Source organism: Phaenicophaeus curvirostris, chromosome 19 (genome assembly GCF_032191515.1).
Source record: "Phaenicophaeus curvirostris isolate KB17595 chromosome 19, BPBGC_Pcur_1.0, whole genome shotgun sequence".
Lineage (NCBI taxonomy): Eukaryota > Metazoa > Chordata > Aves > Cuculiformes > Cuculidae > Phaenicophaeus > Phaenicophaeus curvirostris.
Window position 1 is genome coordinate 7,761,212 of NC_091410.1, and position 18,332 is coordinate 7,779,543.

General features: G+C 46.5%; 1 protein-coding gene across 2 annotated transcripts; it reads left to right on the forward strand.

Annotated features, from left to right (window-relative positions):
* Positions 1-537: 537 nt before the first annotated feature.
* On the forward strand, positions 538-14,979 carry DUS1L (dihydrouridine synthase 1 like). 2 transcript variants are annotated; one of them, XM_069872820.1, is made up of 13 exons: positions 538-849; positions 3,877-3,985; positions 4,876-4,926; positions 6,588-6,700; positions 7,455-7,537; positions 7,709-7,812; positions 8,580-8,724; positions 9,301-9,397; positions 9,763-9,851; positions 10,867-11,033; positions 11,599-11,636; positions 14,275-14,350; positions 14,629-14,979. In XM_069872820.1, exons 1-13 carry the CDS (start codon positions 613-615, stop codon positions 14,778-14,780), a joined length of 1,461 nt encoding a protein of 486 aa, XP_069728921.1. In that variant the 5' UTR covers positions 538-612; the 3' UTR covers positions 14,781-14,979. The 2 variants fall into 2 exon arrangements, with proteins under 2 accessions (XP_069728921.1, XP_069728922.1); XM_069872821.1 differs by lacking the exons at positions 3,877-3,985; positions 4,876-4,926; positions 6,588-6,700.
* The last annotated feature ends 3,353 nt before the right edge of the window (positions 14,980-18,332 follow it).

The following is an 18,332-nucleotide window of genomic DNA, read 5'->3' on the forward strand; positions in this document are numbered from 1 at the left end:
CAGAGGGCTCAAGCACCTCCTGTACGAGGACAGACTGAGAGAGTTGGGCTTGTTCAGCCTGGAGAAGGCTCTGAGGAGATCTTATAGTGACCTTCCAGCATCTGAAGGGGCTACAAGAAAGCTGAGGAGGGACTGTTCACAAAGGTTTGTGATAGGATGAGGGGGAAAGGGTATAAACTGGAGAGGGGCAGATTTAGACTAGACACAAGGAGGAATTTCTTCATGATGAGGCTGGGGAGGCCCTGGCCCAGGCTGCCCAGGGAGGTGGTGGCTGCCCCATCCCTGGAGGGGTTCAAGGCCAGGTTGGATGGTCCTTGGGCAGCCTGATCCAGTGGGAGGTGGAACCAGATGATCTTTAAGGTCCCTTCCACCCCAAACCATTCTACGATTCCACAACCGTGGCCGCTGTCTCCCCGCCCCCCCGGTCCGCGGGGCACTCGCGGCGCCCGGACCGTTCGGCACCGCCGCGGTTTCCGGGGGGGGGGGGGGGGGGGGGCGGGCAGGGCCCGTGGCACCGCGGCGCCGCCCGGAGCGGGATGGCGGTGGCACCGTCCGGCCGCCCCGCGGGGGCGCAGCGAGCGCGGCGGGCGCGGGGCCCGGTGGCGGCGGGCGATGCCGAAGCTGCGCGGGGAGGCGTTCTGGAGGGAGACCCTGCGGAGCGCCCACTACGTGGTGGCGCCCATGGTGGACCAGAGCGAGCTGGCGTGGCGGCTGCTGAGCCGGCGGCACGGGGCGCAGCTCTGCTACACGCCCATGCTGCACGCCCAGGTCTTCCTCAGGGACCCCAACTACCGCCGCGAGAACCTCTACGACGAGGCCTGCCCCGAGGATCGCCCGCTCATCGTGCAGGTGAGCCGTCCCGGGGCCGTCCTCCTGCTGGGGAACGCGGGGGCCCTGCCGGTGCCCCGCCTGGCCGCGGGCTGCAGCGGAAAGCTGTGATATTACAAAGAATAAAAACAAGGGAGGCTGCAGAAAGGCGGCGTCTGGCCAGCGCTTCGGGAGCCAAAAAGGATGGGAGGTCAACAGAAGCCTTATTTCCAATCTTCAAAGGGGGGAGGATGCCAGTGAAATAGGGTAGGGGCTGCTCTGCAGGCCTCAGACTCAATCAAGGACCGAGGGGAGCGAGGGGCAGGGCACCTGCTATGCTTATAGTTACAATTAGTATTGGGAAATGTGATTAATAGGCGTGGTTTTTACTATAATATGTACATATAAATGTTTGGGGCCTTGGGAAGCCTCATCTAGAGCGATGTCCCTGCCCGTGGCAGGGGGGTGGAACCAGATGATCTTTAAAGTGATAGAATCATAGAATCATAGAAGCATAGAATAACCAGGTTGGAAGAGACCCACCGGATCATCGAGTCCAACCATTCCCATCAATCACTAAACCATGTCCCTCAGCGACTGGTCCACCCGTCCCTTAAACCCCTCCAGGGAAGGGGACTCAACCCCCTCCCTGGGCAGCCTGTTCCAGTGCCCAAAGTCCCTTCCAACCGAAACTATTCTACAATTCTATGATAAATTCAGTGTATAAAACCCCTGCTCTTTGTAGTTGCTGGTGTATATGGTAGGAGGATCACCCTCCCTGCCCCACCCCCTATTTATCTAGTGCTGTATTAAAGAATGCCTGCTTCTTATAATCTCAGTAGGTGTTAAGAAGGTTTTTCCCCAATTTCGGTGATGCCAGGGCTCCCCGGTGACGCTGCAGAGCAAGACAGCGCAGCCACACATGCCCTCAACCCGGCTGTCTGCACAGATCCAGGTGTTTTCCAGGTGCGCAGGGACATGAACGCAAGACAGCAGGGCCCTGGCAGCTGAAAATGCCGGCCGTGTCCTGGGGTGCATCCAGCACTGCATCGGCAGCTGGGAGAGGGGGGGATTGTCCTGCTCTGCTCTGCACCGGGGAGGCCCCACCTTGAGCATTGGGTGCAGTTTTGGGCACCACAGGATAAAAAGGGTCTGAAGCTGCTGGGGAGTGTCCAGAGGAGGGCACGCATGAAGATAATGAAAGGTTTAGAGGGAAAGCTGTATGAGGAGCAGCTCAAATGCCTGGGTCTGTTGAGCTTGGAGAAAAGGAGACTGAGGGGAGACCTCATCGTGGTCTGCAGCTTCTTCACAAGAGGAGGAGTAGAAGCTGATCTGTTGTCTCTGGTGACCAATGGTAGGATCCAGGGGAATGAGGGGAAGATGTGCCAGGGGAGGGATAGGTTGGATGTTAGGAAAATGTTCTTCACCCAAAGGGTGGTGGAGCACTGGAACAGGTCCCCAGGGAAGCAGTCACGGTGCCCAGTTTGGCTGTATTCTAGAAGCGTTTGGACAACACAGTCACATGGTGTGAATGTTGGGGCTGTTCTGTGCAGGGACAGGACCTGGACTTGATGATCCTTGTTGGGTCCTTTCCAACTTGTGACATTCTAGGATTTGATGACATCTTCAACCAGATCAGGTTGCTCAGAGCCTCTTTGATAGACAAGGGATAAACAGAAAAACACACTTATCTTCATGAAACAAGTATTGCTAGCAGGGAAAAAAATTTAAGTTTCTGTCATCCTATATAATCACTTTGATATCTGGGTGAGACACTACATCATAGAATCATAGGATGTCCCAGGTTGGAAGGGACCCGCAAGGATTGTTGAGTCTAACTCATGCTTCACTATAGAAGAAAGATGCAAGGATGGCAGGACACACTTTTAAGCTTCTGTTGCTTCTGCTTCTTGCATACTGTGTGAGGTTCAGGTACTTCCCTCCACTCCATCTGCATGAGCAGAGAAGTGGCATGATTTCCACGTGTGGAGCAGTTAAATGGGTGAGAACTTCTTCCCCTGAGGGAGAAGTGTCTGCCCTGACTGAGGGGAGGGATGAGAGAAGTCTGAGACAGTATGGCTGGCTAGGAGATGGTGCATGAGAAACAGGAGTGTTAAGGAAGGTATGACAGTTATAAACTGCAAAATTCATTACTGTGGGATGTACTGGATGCTGAAAGGTCATGAGTTTAGAAATGAAACAAAAGAAAACTACTGAGGGTCACTAGATGTAGGAGACACTAGTTCTGCTTCCGAAGTCCTTGAAGACACTTTCCAGCTTCTGCTGTTCCCTGGACATCTGTTTGAGTTGGTGTCAGCCGTGTTTTATGTAGTGCTGCATGGTTTAAGCAACACCTGCTCACGTGTGTTTGAGTTTAAATCCATATTATTTCAAGATGTGACGGCATTGGTTTTTGTTAATTTTGTTAATGAATTCTAGAAAATCTGTTTAAAAGCATAAATGAGAAGGATAGTCTGGCTCTGTCCTCTTCAACAAAGCAGCTTCAAATTAACCCAGTTTTTCTTTTCATTTTGCACTGTGCTTTAAATGAAATATAAGTTACATTTAAGATTGAGCATCTGACTGACAGCCCAGTGTGTCTCTTCCACACTCCACACTGATGTGAATTGACTTTAGAGGCAGTGATGCTTGTTGCTGCCTGCAAAGTCTGAGTTGTCTTGAGGGACAGAGACACCACAGAGAGCTCTCTCCTCCTGCACCGCCTTTATGTGTTGACTGCTACAGCTGTTTTTTTCCTACAGGGATTTTTAGAGTCATTCCCTCTTATTCTTGGGTGCTACACATAAAATATTCTGCAAATATTCCTTTGTCTCTTGAAAACTCATCTTTCCCATTTTGTTGATTGAAGGCTGAGGATCTTTAGCTGGCAAGTGGCCCAGGTTTTCCTTGTTGGGTTTTTTTTTGAGCAATGAAGTTTGCTGTCGTTAATTGTGCATGTTACGCCTGTTTTCTACAGGAAACGGTTGCTTCATAACTGTGTCATAACATGTTGTTGGTACTTGAAGGAAGCTGTTGCCTGATTATTCCACTTTCCTTTGTCTTTCTCAGTTTTGTGCCAATGACCCTGAGGTGTTTGTCCAAGCAGCACTGTTGGCTCAGGATTATTGTGATGCCATAGACCTGAATTTGGGTTGCCCCCAAATGATTGCAAAGAGAGGTAAGTGCAAATCTGAATCCTGGGTAACAGAGAAATGGCAGGTTTCAGTGTCAGCGTTGGCACTAAAACATCAGGAGGGCCAAATTAAGCCTTGGTTGGGGGTGGCTGCGGTACCGCTGAAGTCAGGCTTGGTTACACACACTGCGAAAAGCAAAAATTAGATATACTAATCATTAATTCCAGTTTCTCTTGACTGACACCTCTTGTGACTAGAATATCCCTCAGAAAAAGTATTTTTAGCGAAAGCTTGATTTTCTTTCTGATTTTATTTGCTCAAATAGCCTAATTTTGTAAAACTGCATTTGAAATTATATCATACAGGCGCTTAGTGTCTCGTTTCCTTGATGCTTGCGCAGAGTTTATTCATGTTGGTGTATGAGACAGTAGCAGCTCCTGAATCCCTGAAAAATATTGCAAAGAGATCTGGTGTGAAATCCAGAACCAGCGTTTGAAAATGTTGCATAAGTCAGGTTGTTGAGGAAAGATTCATTCAGTCTCTGCCCTTTCCTCTTTCAAAGACTGGTAGGAAGTATCGGTGTTCACAGGGCAAATAGATCTTTCAGTCTGAGCAGTTTCTATCCTGAAGGGATTTTTTAAACACATGGTGTAAACCCCTGAGAGCTGGACTTTGAGCTGCCAATGTCAACACATCAGCCTAAGGGAATCGCAGTGAACGCAGGGCATGGGGATCCGTTGTTTATCCTGTACATTTAGGGTGGCGTGGGGAACAGAATGATCCAACTCTCCCAGTGTGGACAGGATGGAGCAACTGTGTTTCTGCCACTGAGGCAAATGAGTGTCTGAACCTTTCTATGTGAACAATTATGAAAGCCGAGTACTTCAGAATCCCACTGTCCCCTACAAGTCTGTTCTATGCTGTATTATTACAGGTCACTACGGAGCATTTCTGCAAGAGGAGTGGGATCTTCTTCAGAGAATGAGTAAGTCTTTAGAGAAGCCTCGCTTTAGAGACGCTTCACTTTGAGAGCAAATGGAATGAACTCATCATTTAGGGGTTTCCGGGGAAAGGTGCAGCATGTTTCTTCGGGGAAGGTTGTGTTTGTTTTGTTTCTTTTTTTTCTTTCTCATTGTACTCCAGTGGCAGCTTGAGATATTTGGCGATGGTATCCCACTACAAACTCACGCTAGACCCGCTAAAGGACTTTAGAAGCAGACTTTAGGTGAAAGTGAGTCAGTTAAGTCCCAATCTCATGATGGCTTAGAGGCTCTCCAGCTCTGGAAACAGCAGATTTCCCAGTACTTCTTCCTTTTAAAGTTCTCGGGTGGCAGGAGTTGTGTTTCTGCTTGAAGCCACTCTGGCTTTTTCTGATCGTCTCAGCAGACTTATCCACATCATAGCAAGTTAGGCCTCTCTTCTCCAGATTGGTGTAGGATGTTTTCAGATTATTGGTAGCAGTTGTGAACAGTAGCATATTTTTTAAGAAATGCATTCAGACTTGATTTAAAAAGCAAGGTTTTGGTCATTGTTTAGAGCTGAGAATGTGCCTTCAAAGCAAATATCTGAACCATGAAGTCAGAATCTTGCTTCTGTTTGCATTCCCTGTGATCCAGGGAATCTTGAATGATGTTTGGCACAGAGACACTGCTGGGAACCTGATAATGTGGCTGTTAGGCCACCTTTCTTAGGAGTGAAAGGTGGAAATCAGAGCAGCCTCAAGGTGAGAAGAGAATTCAAGTGGGTGAGCACCCACACTGTCTAGTAGAAGAATTGTATTATTAGGCTGTTGTATAAAAGGTGGTCAAAGCTTCCTCTTCCTCCTTCTCCCTCAGCTTTCTTTACAGTGGTGGAGCACTGTTTTCTGCTTGCACCTGTATACATCTTGCTCCTTTGAAAGGGTGATAGGATGTCCCTATGGATCTTCTAGGATTTGGATTAGGAGAAAGCGGGTGACTTCCTACTTTATACACCCAAGCTCTGGAAGAGAAGAGAGTTTCAGGCACACCATTGCTCAGTGTGTTTCTGTTGGCTGTCTTTGTAAGCTCTCTTTTTGGTAGTTTTCTAATTCCATGCACTTTGTAGAGACTGTGGGAGTTTGCCACGTTGTTCTAGATTCCACACTGACTTTAACCTACATTTGCTACTTAGCTGGGCCCACAGCCTGCCTCAGCTGATAAGCCTCTGCTTGCCATGGACGAGACTCTGCTTGTCGTGAATATTTGGGTGGTAATTTGGAAAGAAGCTAAGAATCTTGTAGGAAGGGTAGACAAGCGAGAGTTAATGTTGTTGGCAGAGTAGGAGGAGTAAAATAGCCTATAAACCTCTATAAATGGTTAAGATTTGAGGGGGGTGATCCTTCAAAGTGAAGGTTTGATGCAGTGGAAACGTTAGGACTATTAAATGCTGACTGTTACCTGCCTTCTTGTCAGAATGCAGCTTTTGTGCTTCATGTTTTACTATTACTTGATTAACCTATGCAGTAAGGATTGCAGAGGGCATGGCTGATTGTTTAAGCTGTGGGAACTGCGTAGCGTTAACCGTTCAGGCTCTTTCCATAGCACAGCCAGTATCAGATTTTAAGGAGAGCAGGCACTTTTCATAGCATTGTGCAGCCCACTTACCTGTCTTTTCAATCTTTCCCAGTTTTACTGGCTAACGAGAAGCTCTCTGTTCCCATCACATGCAAAATCCGCGTTTTCCCAGACATTGACAAGACAGTGAAGTATGCACAGATGCTGGAGAAAGCTGGCTGCCAGGTAAGGAGGCAGCTGCTCCTACTCTTGCATTGGACATTTGTCTCTCTGTAAAGCATCCACCAACCAGATCTGGGTGTACTGTGGAGGTGAACAGGCTGCATTGTTTTACTGACAGAGAAAAGGGGGTGCAGAGAGTTTTGATTCGCAGTCATAGGCGGCAGGTCGATAGTGTGATATAGAAGATATCATGGCTTCAGAGTATCTCTTGTAATCGCTGCACAGTGCAGCATCCTTCACTGTGGTTGAGCATCTCAGTCTAACAGCGCTGTGGGAAGCAGTGTGGGTGCAGGAAATCCACAGGGCTATAGAAAAAAGAGCTTCAAAGATGGTCCCCACCAGTGAAGAAACAGGCAGCCTCCTAGGATTTAACTGCAGTTAATTTGGAAGGGACAATCTGTAGTGAGAGCCAACAGTGACAGAATTGAGGCCTCCTGCTGAGGAGCCAAGCAGATCAATATATCGCAAACTCCAAAGTGAATCAAAAGTGGGAGCCCATGAAATAGGAAATCTGTAGGTTCTCCAAAGATATGATCTTGTCATGCTGTGGAATAGCAAGCTGAGAGAAGCCCAAGGCCATATCGTGGTAGGTGAACTGCTGATATCTTTCTGTGATACCAAATTCTCTGCGCTGTTGAAATCGCAGTGGGAATTCAGTGGCATCCATGAAGTGCATGGGGTGAAAGGGACTTTTTTTGTCAGTGGATTTGTTCCAGTGGTTCATACACATGGAAAGTAAATGTAACTTTGTGTTCAGCTGCTGACTGTGCACGGCCGTACTAAAGAACAGAAGGGACCGCTGGCTGGCGTAGCATCGTGGGAGCACATCCAAGCTGTCAGGTTAGTGAGCAGCACAGATCCCAGCGGGTTTCTCCCAAAACGCCACGAAAGCAGATTGTAAGCAGAGCATGTGGTGGCATTGACAAGCACACAGTTTATGTGACAGAAATGGAGTTTCTGGGTTGACTCTAAACGTTCTAATTCTCAATTTTATGTATCTGTTTTATTTAGAAAAGCTGTGAGCATTCCCGTATTTGCAAATGGGAACATCCAGTGTCTCCGAGATGTGGAAGAATGTATCCGTAAGACAGGAGTGCATGGTGTCATGAGTGCAGGTAAAGAAAATGAACTTTACTTGTAATAGATGAGAGCACAAACTATTTCTTACTCTCTTAGTAGCCCAGTATATGTTTATAAAAGGTTTACATTGGACCGACTTGGTGAACTGCTTTGATTGAAAGCTGAGTGGCCGTTGTCTCTCCTCTTAAAGTGGCTATTTCTTACCAGGACCAGGAATCACTTCAGATTTGTAAGAATTATGTTGGACTTTTAGGACTATTGAGCAGACAGCTCAAATCTAATTCCTTGACAAAGCTGTATGGGACTCCTGTTGTCCTGGAGTGTTTTCATGACATCTGTTAATCAATGACATGTTTTTTTAATGGATCTTGATGCAGTAAGTGTATCCTCAATGGATTACTATTCCTGCAGATGGTTCATGTTGGGTTGGGACAAGAAAGTATCAGCATAACTTCCTACAGAAAGTGCTAGGATAGACATGAGAAAAAACTTCCAATCACTTGCACAGCTAAATCAATGAAACATTTTTTGGGAGGTTGTAGAATCTTATTTTAATAAATACGGGTTAACAAAAGCCAGTAGAGAGAAGCATAGTGGGATGCAGTGTCTGTAAACTCAGGCTAGGTAGATATGAGTGCAGATATAAGATAAGACACGCATTGACCGTTGTGTTCCAGTTCCTGAGTACACGGCTGACGTGCCTGTGACTGGCCGGTGGAATCACAACAGAGCTGATGAGCCCTCAGGTGTTTTCTGTTTCAATTTTGAAATCAAAGCTTGAGTATTTCTTTTCCTTCCCTAGAGGGTAATCTTCATAACCCAGCTTTGTTTGAGGGCCGAAACCCGTTGGTGTGGGAGATGGCTGAGGAATATCTGGAGATTGTGCAGAAGTACCCTTGTCCGTTGTCTTATGTTAGGGCTCATCTCTTCAAGCTCTGGCATCACACGTGAGTATCTCCAGAGAACTCTTAATGTTTTCAGGGCTCATTTTGCTTAGCAAGCGTGTGTCTCTTCCGGACAAGGATGTGTTTTGCCAGAATTAGCATGCTGCAAGGTTTTCTTTCGTGTACATATCTGGAATGTGGGCTGAGGCCTTTACCCTTCACTGGCATGGGGCTTGAACGAGGTAGCACAAGATAAACCAAGACATGAGCTCACAGCCCGTCAGCTACCGTGTGGTCTTTGCCCACTTAGGGCAAACGTGAGTTAATGAACATCTTGTTCCTTGTAAGGCAAGCTGTCTTGCATTAATTGTGGAATGAGACCACGGGCAGTTACTGAGGGGCAGCTGATGTTCACATTCGCTTATCTCAAAGTACCTTGGTTGTGTGGCAAGTATTTTATATGAAAAGAAGAGCCTGGTATTGCGCTTTTCTGTGAACTTACAAGAAAGAGAATACGCTTCTACTAAAGGCAAATGCAGCAAGAAAAATCTATAAAAAAGCTTTTGTAAAGAGAATTTGAGTTGATCTCAGTTTAGCAGTAATTGCTAAATATGGCTTAATGTTTGGGTTTTGCCTCAGGCTTCAAGTTTACCAGCAGCTGCGTGAAGAATTAGCAAAAGTGAAGACTCTAGAGGGGATTGTAGATGTCAACAGGGAGCTGAAACTACGATGCCAGGTACCAAGATGGAGCCTCATCTCCTAGAACAAACCTGTCTGTGCTTGGTGGGCACTTATTGTGTATGTTGTGCAGTTGATGTCTGTTAGCCACTTCACTGAAGCTTTGTGGCTTACCGACCTTGATAGTGGTAGTTTACTACGGTAGCAGCCCCTTAACCCTGAACAGCTTTACGTGGGATAAAGTTGATTTAGGAGTTACAAATCTGCTTCATTTCATCCGCTTTAGTAGAGGGTTTTTTGCCCGCATTTAACTGTCAGTAACTGGTAGTTTAAATTCCACTTTGTGTTTTACTGGAGTTTGAAGTATTATGTAAAGTTTTTCCTGAGAACTCCAGGAAAACTGACTGTAACTCTGTGCTGCAGGAAGAAATAGCAAATCAGAAAGAAGGAGAAAAGCCGAAAGAAGGGTTGCCTTTTTTCCACTGGATCTGTCAGCCATACATCAGGCCAGGGTGAGTTACTTATTCTGCCACAGAGAGGTACCCAGAGGCCTTTCCCACCCATCCTGTCTCACAGAGCCATCCCATAACATTCCAAGAACTTGTGTTCATTTGAAAATAAGTGAAAAATGGATTGTCTGGCTTTAAATTGGAGAGGGGAAGATTTAAACTACACATTAGGAAGAAATTTTTCACAGTGGAGGGTGGTGAGACACTGGCCCAGGTTGCCCAGGGAGGTCTGGTTGCCCCATCCCTGGAGGCGTTCAAGGCCAGGTTGGATGGAGCTTGGAGCCCCTGATCCAGTGGGAGGTGTCCCTGCCCATGGCAGGGGGGTTGGGACTGGATGATCTTTAAGGTCCCTTCCAACCCAAACAATGATTCTATTTTTTTATTCTGATTTGGTATTTTTTCCAATTATTGCTTTGTTCGTGGGGATGTTCCTCATGGTATGAATCTTCTCCTTTAGATCCTCCTCTGATTTCTGTGTCTCTGCAAAGTCAAAACCCAGAATTCCACTGCAGTCAGAAAGAGAACCTGATGTGCAACAGATACGCTACCTGACAGTGCTTTATGTTATATGTCACACAAATGTTGTTGGTAACTGCCAGAGTAGCAAAAATGGGAACTAAATTGTGTTGTATAAAGGATGCTTGTGTTATTTGGACAAGCTTTTCGGATAGCTTTCTTCCTTTCCGTTGTGAAAATTGGGCTGAAGAGAGAATGAGCTGTCAAGATTAATAAATAAATACTTAAGTAAAACCTGGGAATAACAGGTTAACAGTCACTAATTAATTTAACTTTCACTGGCGTTCCAACCAATATATGTCAGTGTGTCTGTTATTAATAGCCAGTGTTAACAAAAAAGTTAGGTTTTTCTATTTCACTTCTAAAGGCAATGACACTTCCTTGTCATTCAGCTGGAATAGAAAGGTTTACAGCTTACTCATGTTTTTGTAAACCAGAATAGTGGCCAGGGAACACCTGCTTCTTCCCTTCAGCCAACTCACGGTGATATTCACTGTCGCAGCCCAAAAGAGAGATGCAAGGAGAACGGTGGCAGTGAGAGTGAAAAAGGTGTGCGAGGGAAACGTGCTCTGGAAGATGAGGAAGATGGAAATTCTGAGCTGCTGTCAAAGAATAAGCAGAAAAAGAAGTTAAGAAATCCAAATAAAAGCTTTGATCCATCTTTAAAACGTAAGTTCCATTTATTGGCATAAATGTGTGGCGAGTTGCTGATAGCACATTTGACATAAATTGCTACTGCTTTATTTTCCTTGTTTATGTAGTTGTAGAAACTTCTTTAAGGAGAGAAGGGATTGTTGGGAATTTTTGGTAGTAGATTCAAATTATGTTCATTAGTAAAGAAAGCAAGGATCAAAGGAGTGGGTCCGTGATCCACAGTGAGCATGTTTTTAAGATCAAAATGCCTTATAAACTAAACTGCAGCTGTCACTAGTGTTTGAAATTGAAATTTCATGTGCATTTCAAGCAGATCTCCTCCTCTTTACACTTGACTTGATGATTACAATTTTTTATGTTTGGATTTAGCTTGGAGGCACTTAAAAAGTCAAAGCATCTTTACCTTTGTATTCTTCTTTGAGGTACTGTATTTTTTTATTTCCAAGAGTCTCTCTTTGGCTAGAAAAGCGCTGAGCTTTGTTTGAAGCACTGAGCTTTGTTTGATCCTGATTGTTTTATTTATTTACCTTTTCTGCATCCAAATGCCCTTGCTGAAATGAGATCTCTCTCTCTTTTCCAGCCAAATATGCAAAATGTGATCAATGTGGAAACCCTAAGGTAAGTCAATGCCAGTGTTCGTTAACACATTTCCATTAAATGGAAATAAAATGACCGTGTAGTGTTCAACAGCTCCATGTCCAGATGACGTTCAGTGACAAGTGGTATCGTTCAGGGTTCCACACTGGGACCAGCGCTGTTTAATATCATCATCAGTGACAGACAGTGGGATCAAGTGCAAGGTCCTGCACCTTGGCTGGGGCAATCCTGATACCAGTAGAGGGAATATTGAGGAATGAAGGGATTTGGAGCAGCCCTGCAGAGAAGGACTTGGGGGTGCTGGTGTGTGGAAAGCTGGACGTGAGCTGGCAATGCGTATCGCCCGCAGTGTGGCCGGCAGGGTGAGGGAGCGGATTCTGGCTCTCTGCTCCTGTGGGAGCTCACCTGCAGCCAGCTCCAGGGCCCTCGGCACAGGAAAGACATGGACTTGTTGGAGTGAGTCCAGAGGAGCTGTAAAGATGATCAGGGGGACTGAACACCTTGCCTGTGGGGAAGGCTGAGAGGATTGAGGCTGTTCAGCTTGGAGAAGGCTCGAGGGACTGAAAGGGGGGCTAATAAGAAAGGTGGGGACAAACTTTTTAGCAGAGGCTGTTGCAATAGGACAAGGGGGGATGGTTTTAAACTAAAAGAAGGGAGGGAGATTCAGGCAAGATATTAGGAAGAGATGTTTTATACTGAGCATGGTGAGACACTGGCACAGGTTGCCCAGAGAGGCAGTGAGTGCCCCATCCCTGGAAACGTTCCAAGCCAGGTTGGACAGGGCTCTGAGCAACCTGATCGAGTTGAAGTTGTCCCTGCTCACTGCATGGGGGTTAGCACTGGATGGGCTTGAAAAGTCCCTTCAACCCAAACCATTCTGTGAGCCTGTTCCATGACTCTAAATCCCAAGGCAGGTCCGTGCCAGTGTCCAGTACTGCGCACATGCCAGCTCCTGCTGATGTGTAGCGGGAACAAAAGAAATACATGCTTAGGCAAAAACCTCTTCACTCTTAACTGTAACCAGTCTCTGAGGAGAAGGTGCTGCACAAAAATCCAACACCAGTGTAGGCCTTTTTACATCATCTGCCTTCCTTTCCAAACAAATGCAGTCTTTGCTGCTGAGGGTCTTTATTGCTTAGACAGTTAAGTGAGTGATTGAGATGAACTTCCCAAGATCTCTTGGAAACCAATCTCCAAACTTCCAGTAATTACGCACATGTATTCTACTATGGAATTAAAACCAACTCCCCTCTTACCAGGGTAGTGATGGGTATTTTTCTGCAAAGACTGAGAATTTGACTAACTGGTGTGGTTGTAGGCGTACTGATCTTTTAAACATCCTCGCAGCACAGTCTGTAGTGAGCAGTAGGCTGCTGGCTGCAGCTCTGCGTTTTGTTGGTTTTGGATCTATGCCCTTAATCACAACAAGAATGACCTTAACCATAACCTAGTCATCCTGGTTTTGCTAGCAGATTAACCTCAGCGTTTGCCACTCACAATGTGAAAAAAGCCAGCTGGTTTCCAGGTTGTATATAGCACATATGTTTGAAACTTTATGTATAAACCTTCAAATAGTTGATAGTTGAAGAGAGGTTTTTTTTGCCTTGGGGAACAGAGCTGTTCCCTTGGCAGGGAGATGATGTTGAGCTGAGGAAGCAGAGATCATTGACTGCTGCTCCCACACACGTGCACGCAGATGTACAAGTGGGGCTTAAACTCATAGAATCATAGAATCACCAGGTTGGAAAAGACCCATCAGATCATCTAGTCCAACCATTCCTATCAAATACTAAACCAAATGCAAGGATTAATTTTGTGTTCTAGCTGAAACAGTGGCATTGCAGCTCTTGGGGTGGGGAGACAGAGACACAGCCGCTTGGCGTTGCTGTCTTGTAACACTGTCAGAGCACCTTGAGAACAGCAGGTCGCAGGGGCTGAGTTTGGAGCTGCAGCTACAGGCCAAAATGCTTTTCTTGCTGTGTTTGTTACTGGGACAATGAGCATTCCTCCGGCTTGCTTCGAGTCCTCCTGTTTCACAGCAATGCAGGTGGCAGAGCTCGGCCCAGGACGACTCTCTCTCACTCACACACACACTCACACACTCAATCTCAGCCAACAGCTCCCTAAACATGAAGGAATTTTTAATAGGGATGAAGGGGGACACAGCAAATGCCAAAGCCTCGCTTTTCTGAACCATTCCCCAGCACTCATGAGCCAAAGCCCACAAGCCACCCAGTCTATAGGTTGTCAGCAATCTCAGACTTAATTTCTGCTGTCCTCTAAGGGTCCTACATTCTAGTGTTCCATACGCTGCTTTTGCAGAGAACTGCATCAAGCTCAGCTGCAGCAGATGTAACCCTGGTTCGTAGCCCTTGCTGGTGGGCAGCTCAGGCTGCCCAGCAGTTCCCGAGGGTGCAGAAGTCCAATGTGGAATTTTTTGTTTGCTTTGGTTTCTTTTTTTTGTTCTCTGTGTACAAATTGGGCTCTCCCTGTGGCTCCCACTCTGCCATCTGCGTTAGCTTAGGGGGCACTCCCTAGGACCCGCATTCATGGTTTTATCCAAAGGTCTGAAAGCGCAGAGTTTTATTGTTGTTGCTTATTAAACGGTAATCATTCTTTTCACTGATACAAGCTTCTTTACATCCCCATCCCAACCCAGGGCAATAAATGTGTGTTCAACATGTGCCGAGGATGCTGTAAGAAAAGAGCGTTCAAAGAGACAGCCGACTGTCCCGGTGAGTGCAAATGTCTCCTCTCCTGGCTGTACTCATCACTTTAATCTTTGCTGCGTGGGGGTGTTAAAATCTACACCCACAGCTGCATAAAGTTGTATACTTCAATTTGAAAAGGCTGCTCTTCCTTCTACGTATGGGATTTCTTTCCAAGCCCTGGGATGCAGAGTTGCCAGACAATAAGGTCATGTTCTTTGTAACTACGAGGAATGAGCTGTTAGCAGTGCGCTCGTCTTATTTCAGTTTCTTTGTTTTCTTCCCTCCCATCCTTGCTTCTCCAGGTCACGGATTACTTTTTAAGACCAAATATGAAAAATCCCTTTTATGGCAGAGTAATCAAAGAGTAACTCAGACCCCAGAGGTCACTCGGAGAGGAGATGTAGCTGGGGGGGAGCCGGCAGTGCTGCAGGAGGCTGGCGACGCTGCGGTGTGACGCTTTGAAAAGGAAGGAAAAGTCACAGAGCTCCTGCCGGGCCGCTGCTTCCCTGGGCCAAAGAACATCTCCAGCTCACTGTCAGCTGTGTGGACTCGTCCCACAGTTTCATTTTAAGTTCTGGAAAAGTTTTATTTAAGTAAAAAGCTGTTTACTCAGGGAATTATCCTGCATTTGAAATAAAAAGGATGCAATTGAATTTCTCATGCTGTGTTTTAAAGACTGAAAATGCTGCATTTTGGGGTGGGAGTAACCTATAGAAGCTGCTGTCACAATCTGTTTGTACGTTCATTAATCCCTTGTGTCCTGTTTTAGTGTTAGGGAATAATTTCTTGTATTGGAACAGCCCCCGGCACAGTAGAAGTAGCAAATGTCAGTGGCTGCTTTGCTCTCAGAAAATGTCTCTCAGCTGTTTGAGTGGCCACAGGACACGGTTTCAATGCAGAAAGGAATCCAGCCCTACTTTGTTAATGTTGAACTGTAAGATGTTGCTGTAACCACAGTGCATGAAAGTTTTATACACCAGGATCAAGCGTAACAGTCTCCGATGAGCCAAATGCTGGGGAAAATGACATCTGTTTTAATAGCAGGTTGTCAGAAATTATGTGCTAAGTTAGAACCAAGCCTGTGAACCTTTCCCAGCTTTAAGTCTAATACTTCACTATAGGATCATTCTTCCTCCTTCCCACCTGGTAAATTCTGTGAGCAGTGTGACAAAACCCAGATGCAGGACTGCCTGTTACCCTGAGGCTCTCGGTTGGTGTGGCCTTTGGGGTTGAGTGCACTGCAAAGCACGGCACAGGTCAAAACAGACCCTAAAATCAGCACTCGGAGGCAGCTGTTTAATAATCATCCACACCACGTCCTCTGCTGCACTGCCAGAGGTCAGAACCCCACAGCCATTTGGACGTTGGACTCGGATGCTGCCCCGACATTCAGCTGTGGTTTATAACAATGAAAACGGGTCAAACTCTCCTGTTCAGTCTTCCCATTTCATTTGCTCGTTACTTGAACGCTGCATTTTCCATGATGCTCTGGGAACAGCATCTTCCAGCCTTAACAACCCTCTTAACCAAGACTTGTGGCAGCTTTCATCATTTCTGACTGCCCTGCATTCAAATCAAGTTTAGCCACTGAGCTGTAGGTGTTATCTGAGCTTGCCTTGTGCCCGGTACTAGCACGGAAGCCGAGGGCGAGGGAACAGGTGTGGCAATTCCAAAGAGCCCAGTGATTTGTGTGGGAGAACCAGGTTTAAAAATGCTTCTCTGCCATATTTAAAGATGGGAACATGATACCACGTCTCCCACCTCCCATGGAAACAGCCCCTTCCCTCACAGACACACACCTGGAAGCTGTCAAGCATTCCAAGTTCCTGACTGAAAAGCCCCCTTCTAATAAAAAGTCAAATGTTCATTATCAAAGAATCATAGAATCATCAGGTTGGAAAAGACCCACCGGATCATCGAGTCCAACCATTCCTATCTAAACCATTATCGTGGAATTTCAAACTGCTTCCCTGACCCTTTCCCATTTAAACAGTTTCCCTAAAACACAGGGAACCCCCATTTTTGCCCCCTGTGCCAGCAACACCCGCTGTTCCAGCGCAGCTTCTCCTGTTCTGAACCGCACTGAGTTTTCGGAGCACAGCTCTTCCGAGTATGGGCTCTTCGCAGAGTCTTCTAATGATGTGGAGAAAAGACCAAGCTGCCTTTAGGCTCCTCAGTTCAAGAAGGGACACATCTCTATACAGAATTAGTATGTAACCACAGAATCACTGAGGCTGGAAAAGGCCTTCAAGATCATCCAACCATCAGCCCAACATCACCGTGCCTACTAACCCCCGTCCCCAAGTGCCACGTCTACGTCTTCCTCCCCCCATTTCCAAGGCGTTTCCCCGCGGGTGATGCCGATGGATGCAGGTTCCTCGTGCCCCAGGCGGAGGCTGCAGCACTCCTAACGCTGACTGCGATGCTCAGGCAGGCACAGCGGCGCAGACCCCACGTGGCGCACCAAACAAATCCCCGCGCTACTGGGAAACGCTGCAACCTGAGCTGCCAGCAGACCTTCTGAAATTGAAAACCTTGCAATTAATGAGGTAAAGATGACCAGTGCGTATCAGCTTCTTAACAACCCTTGTGAATTCGGAGGCACCATTACAACAGGAGCAAAGCCAAGGCATTTACCGGCACGCCTGCACCTACACTGACTGGAGATTACTGAGCAATTTACTACTTACCCAGTTTATCTCGCAATCAAAAGGTTGCAGCCCGCCAACTCAGCAAGGTACCGTCCCATTTTGTTCTGTTTCACAGGCCATCAAGAAGATCCACACAGTTTGATTACGCACAGTTTGATGTTAAAGGCAGCAGGGGAGGAGAAAGCAGCGCTCTGCACGTAGAATGATGCAGAAAATGATCCTTAGCCCTTGGGTTTGAGGGAGACTGGAGTCTTGTATCTAAATCCATTTTCTGAGGCACACGAGGAAGAGTGGCAGTAGTTCACCTGACACAGAGAAACCGGGGATGCCTTTATTTGGCAAACGGCTTAGGCAACATCAGGGAGCTTAAAGACAAAAAAGCAGCACATCAAAACAAAGACTGAAAAGCCTGGATCTCAGCACATATTTACAGGGCACAAATCTATGTAGATGTAGACTCGAGGCACACGGCGTGTACTGAATCTCAGACATTTCTCTTGGAGGCTGACACCCTCTGAGCCAGTTTCTGTTCCCCGTCTAATCAATTCAGCCTGATGCTGTTATCCAGTGAGATAATGTAAAGCTGGGTTGCGCTATCTACGAAACACTCAATGGAACTCACAGACCCACAGGAACACAGAAGCCAAAACAATACCAGCTGAAGCGCAAAGCTCATTGGGAAAGCAGAGAGTAATTCATCTCCTCCTCCCTAACAGCATCAGGGATAAGCAGAAGTCAGTTCCATGCCATTAATGGTGCACTTCACTCTTTATCCCTAGGTCAGGTAAGGAAAGCAGGATCTACTCTGCATGAAGACCCCTTCTACGTGAGTCACAATTTTCCCATGTATTAACTAGGAAATTACTGAGAAATTTAAGGTAAGAATCATCTTTCATAGGGGAAAACTGCTTATGAATGCAAGTTATACAGAACTGTATCTCTGCTGTGTTGAATTTCCTGATTTTTGGACTGGCAGGTTGAACCATATCTAGAAGAAACACGCCTGGACAGCCCTGACTCACATCTACAGGATCCTAAAGCAAAAGCAGCTTCTTTCACAGGCTGGAGGGAAGAGTCACACACCAGTAACTCTACACAAACCTGTACACAATGCCCGACAGCATCAATGAACCAAGCAATCAGAGAGAAAAGCTCTGTCTGTCCAGAAGAGGTGGCAAGCGCTATCGCCATTTAGCAGCTGTGCAAATGCAGTGGAGGGATTTTGGTGTTAGAACATTCCCTCAAACTGCACTTTCTTCACAGTTCATCCAGGCTATGTCTCCAACCAGATCAGAAAGCAAAATGCAGCAGCCTACAGAGAACCATCAAGCTTCGCAAAAAATCAGTGGCTTGAG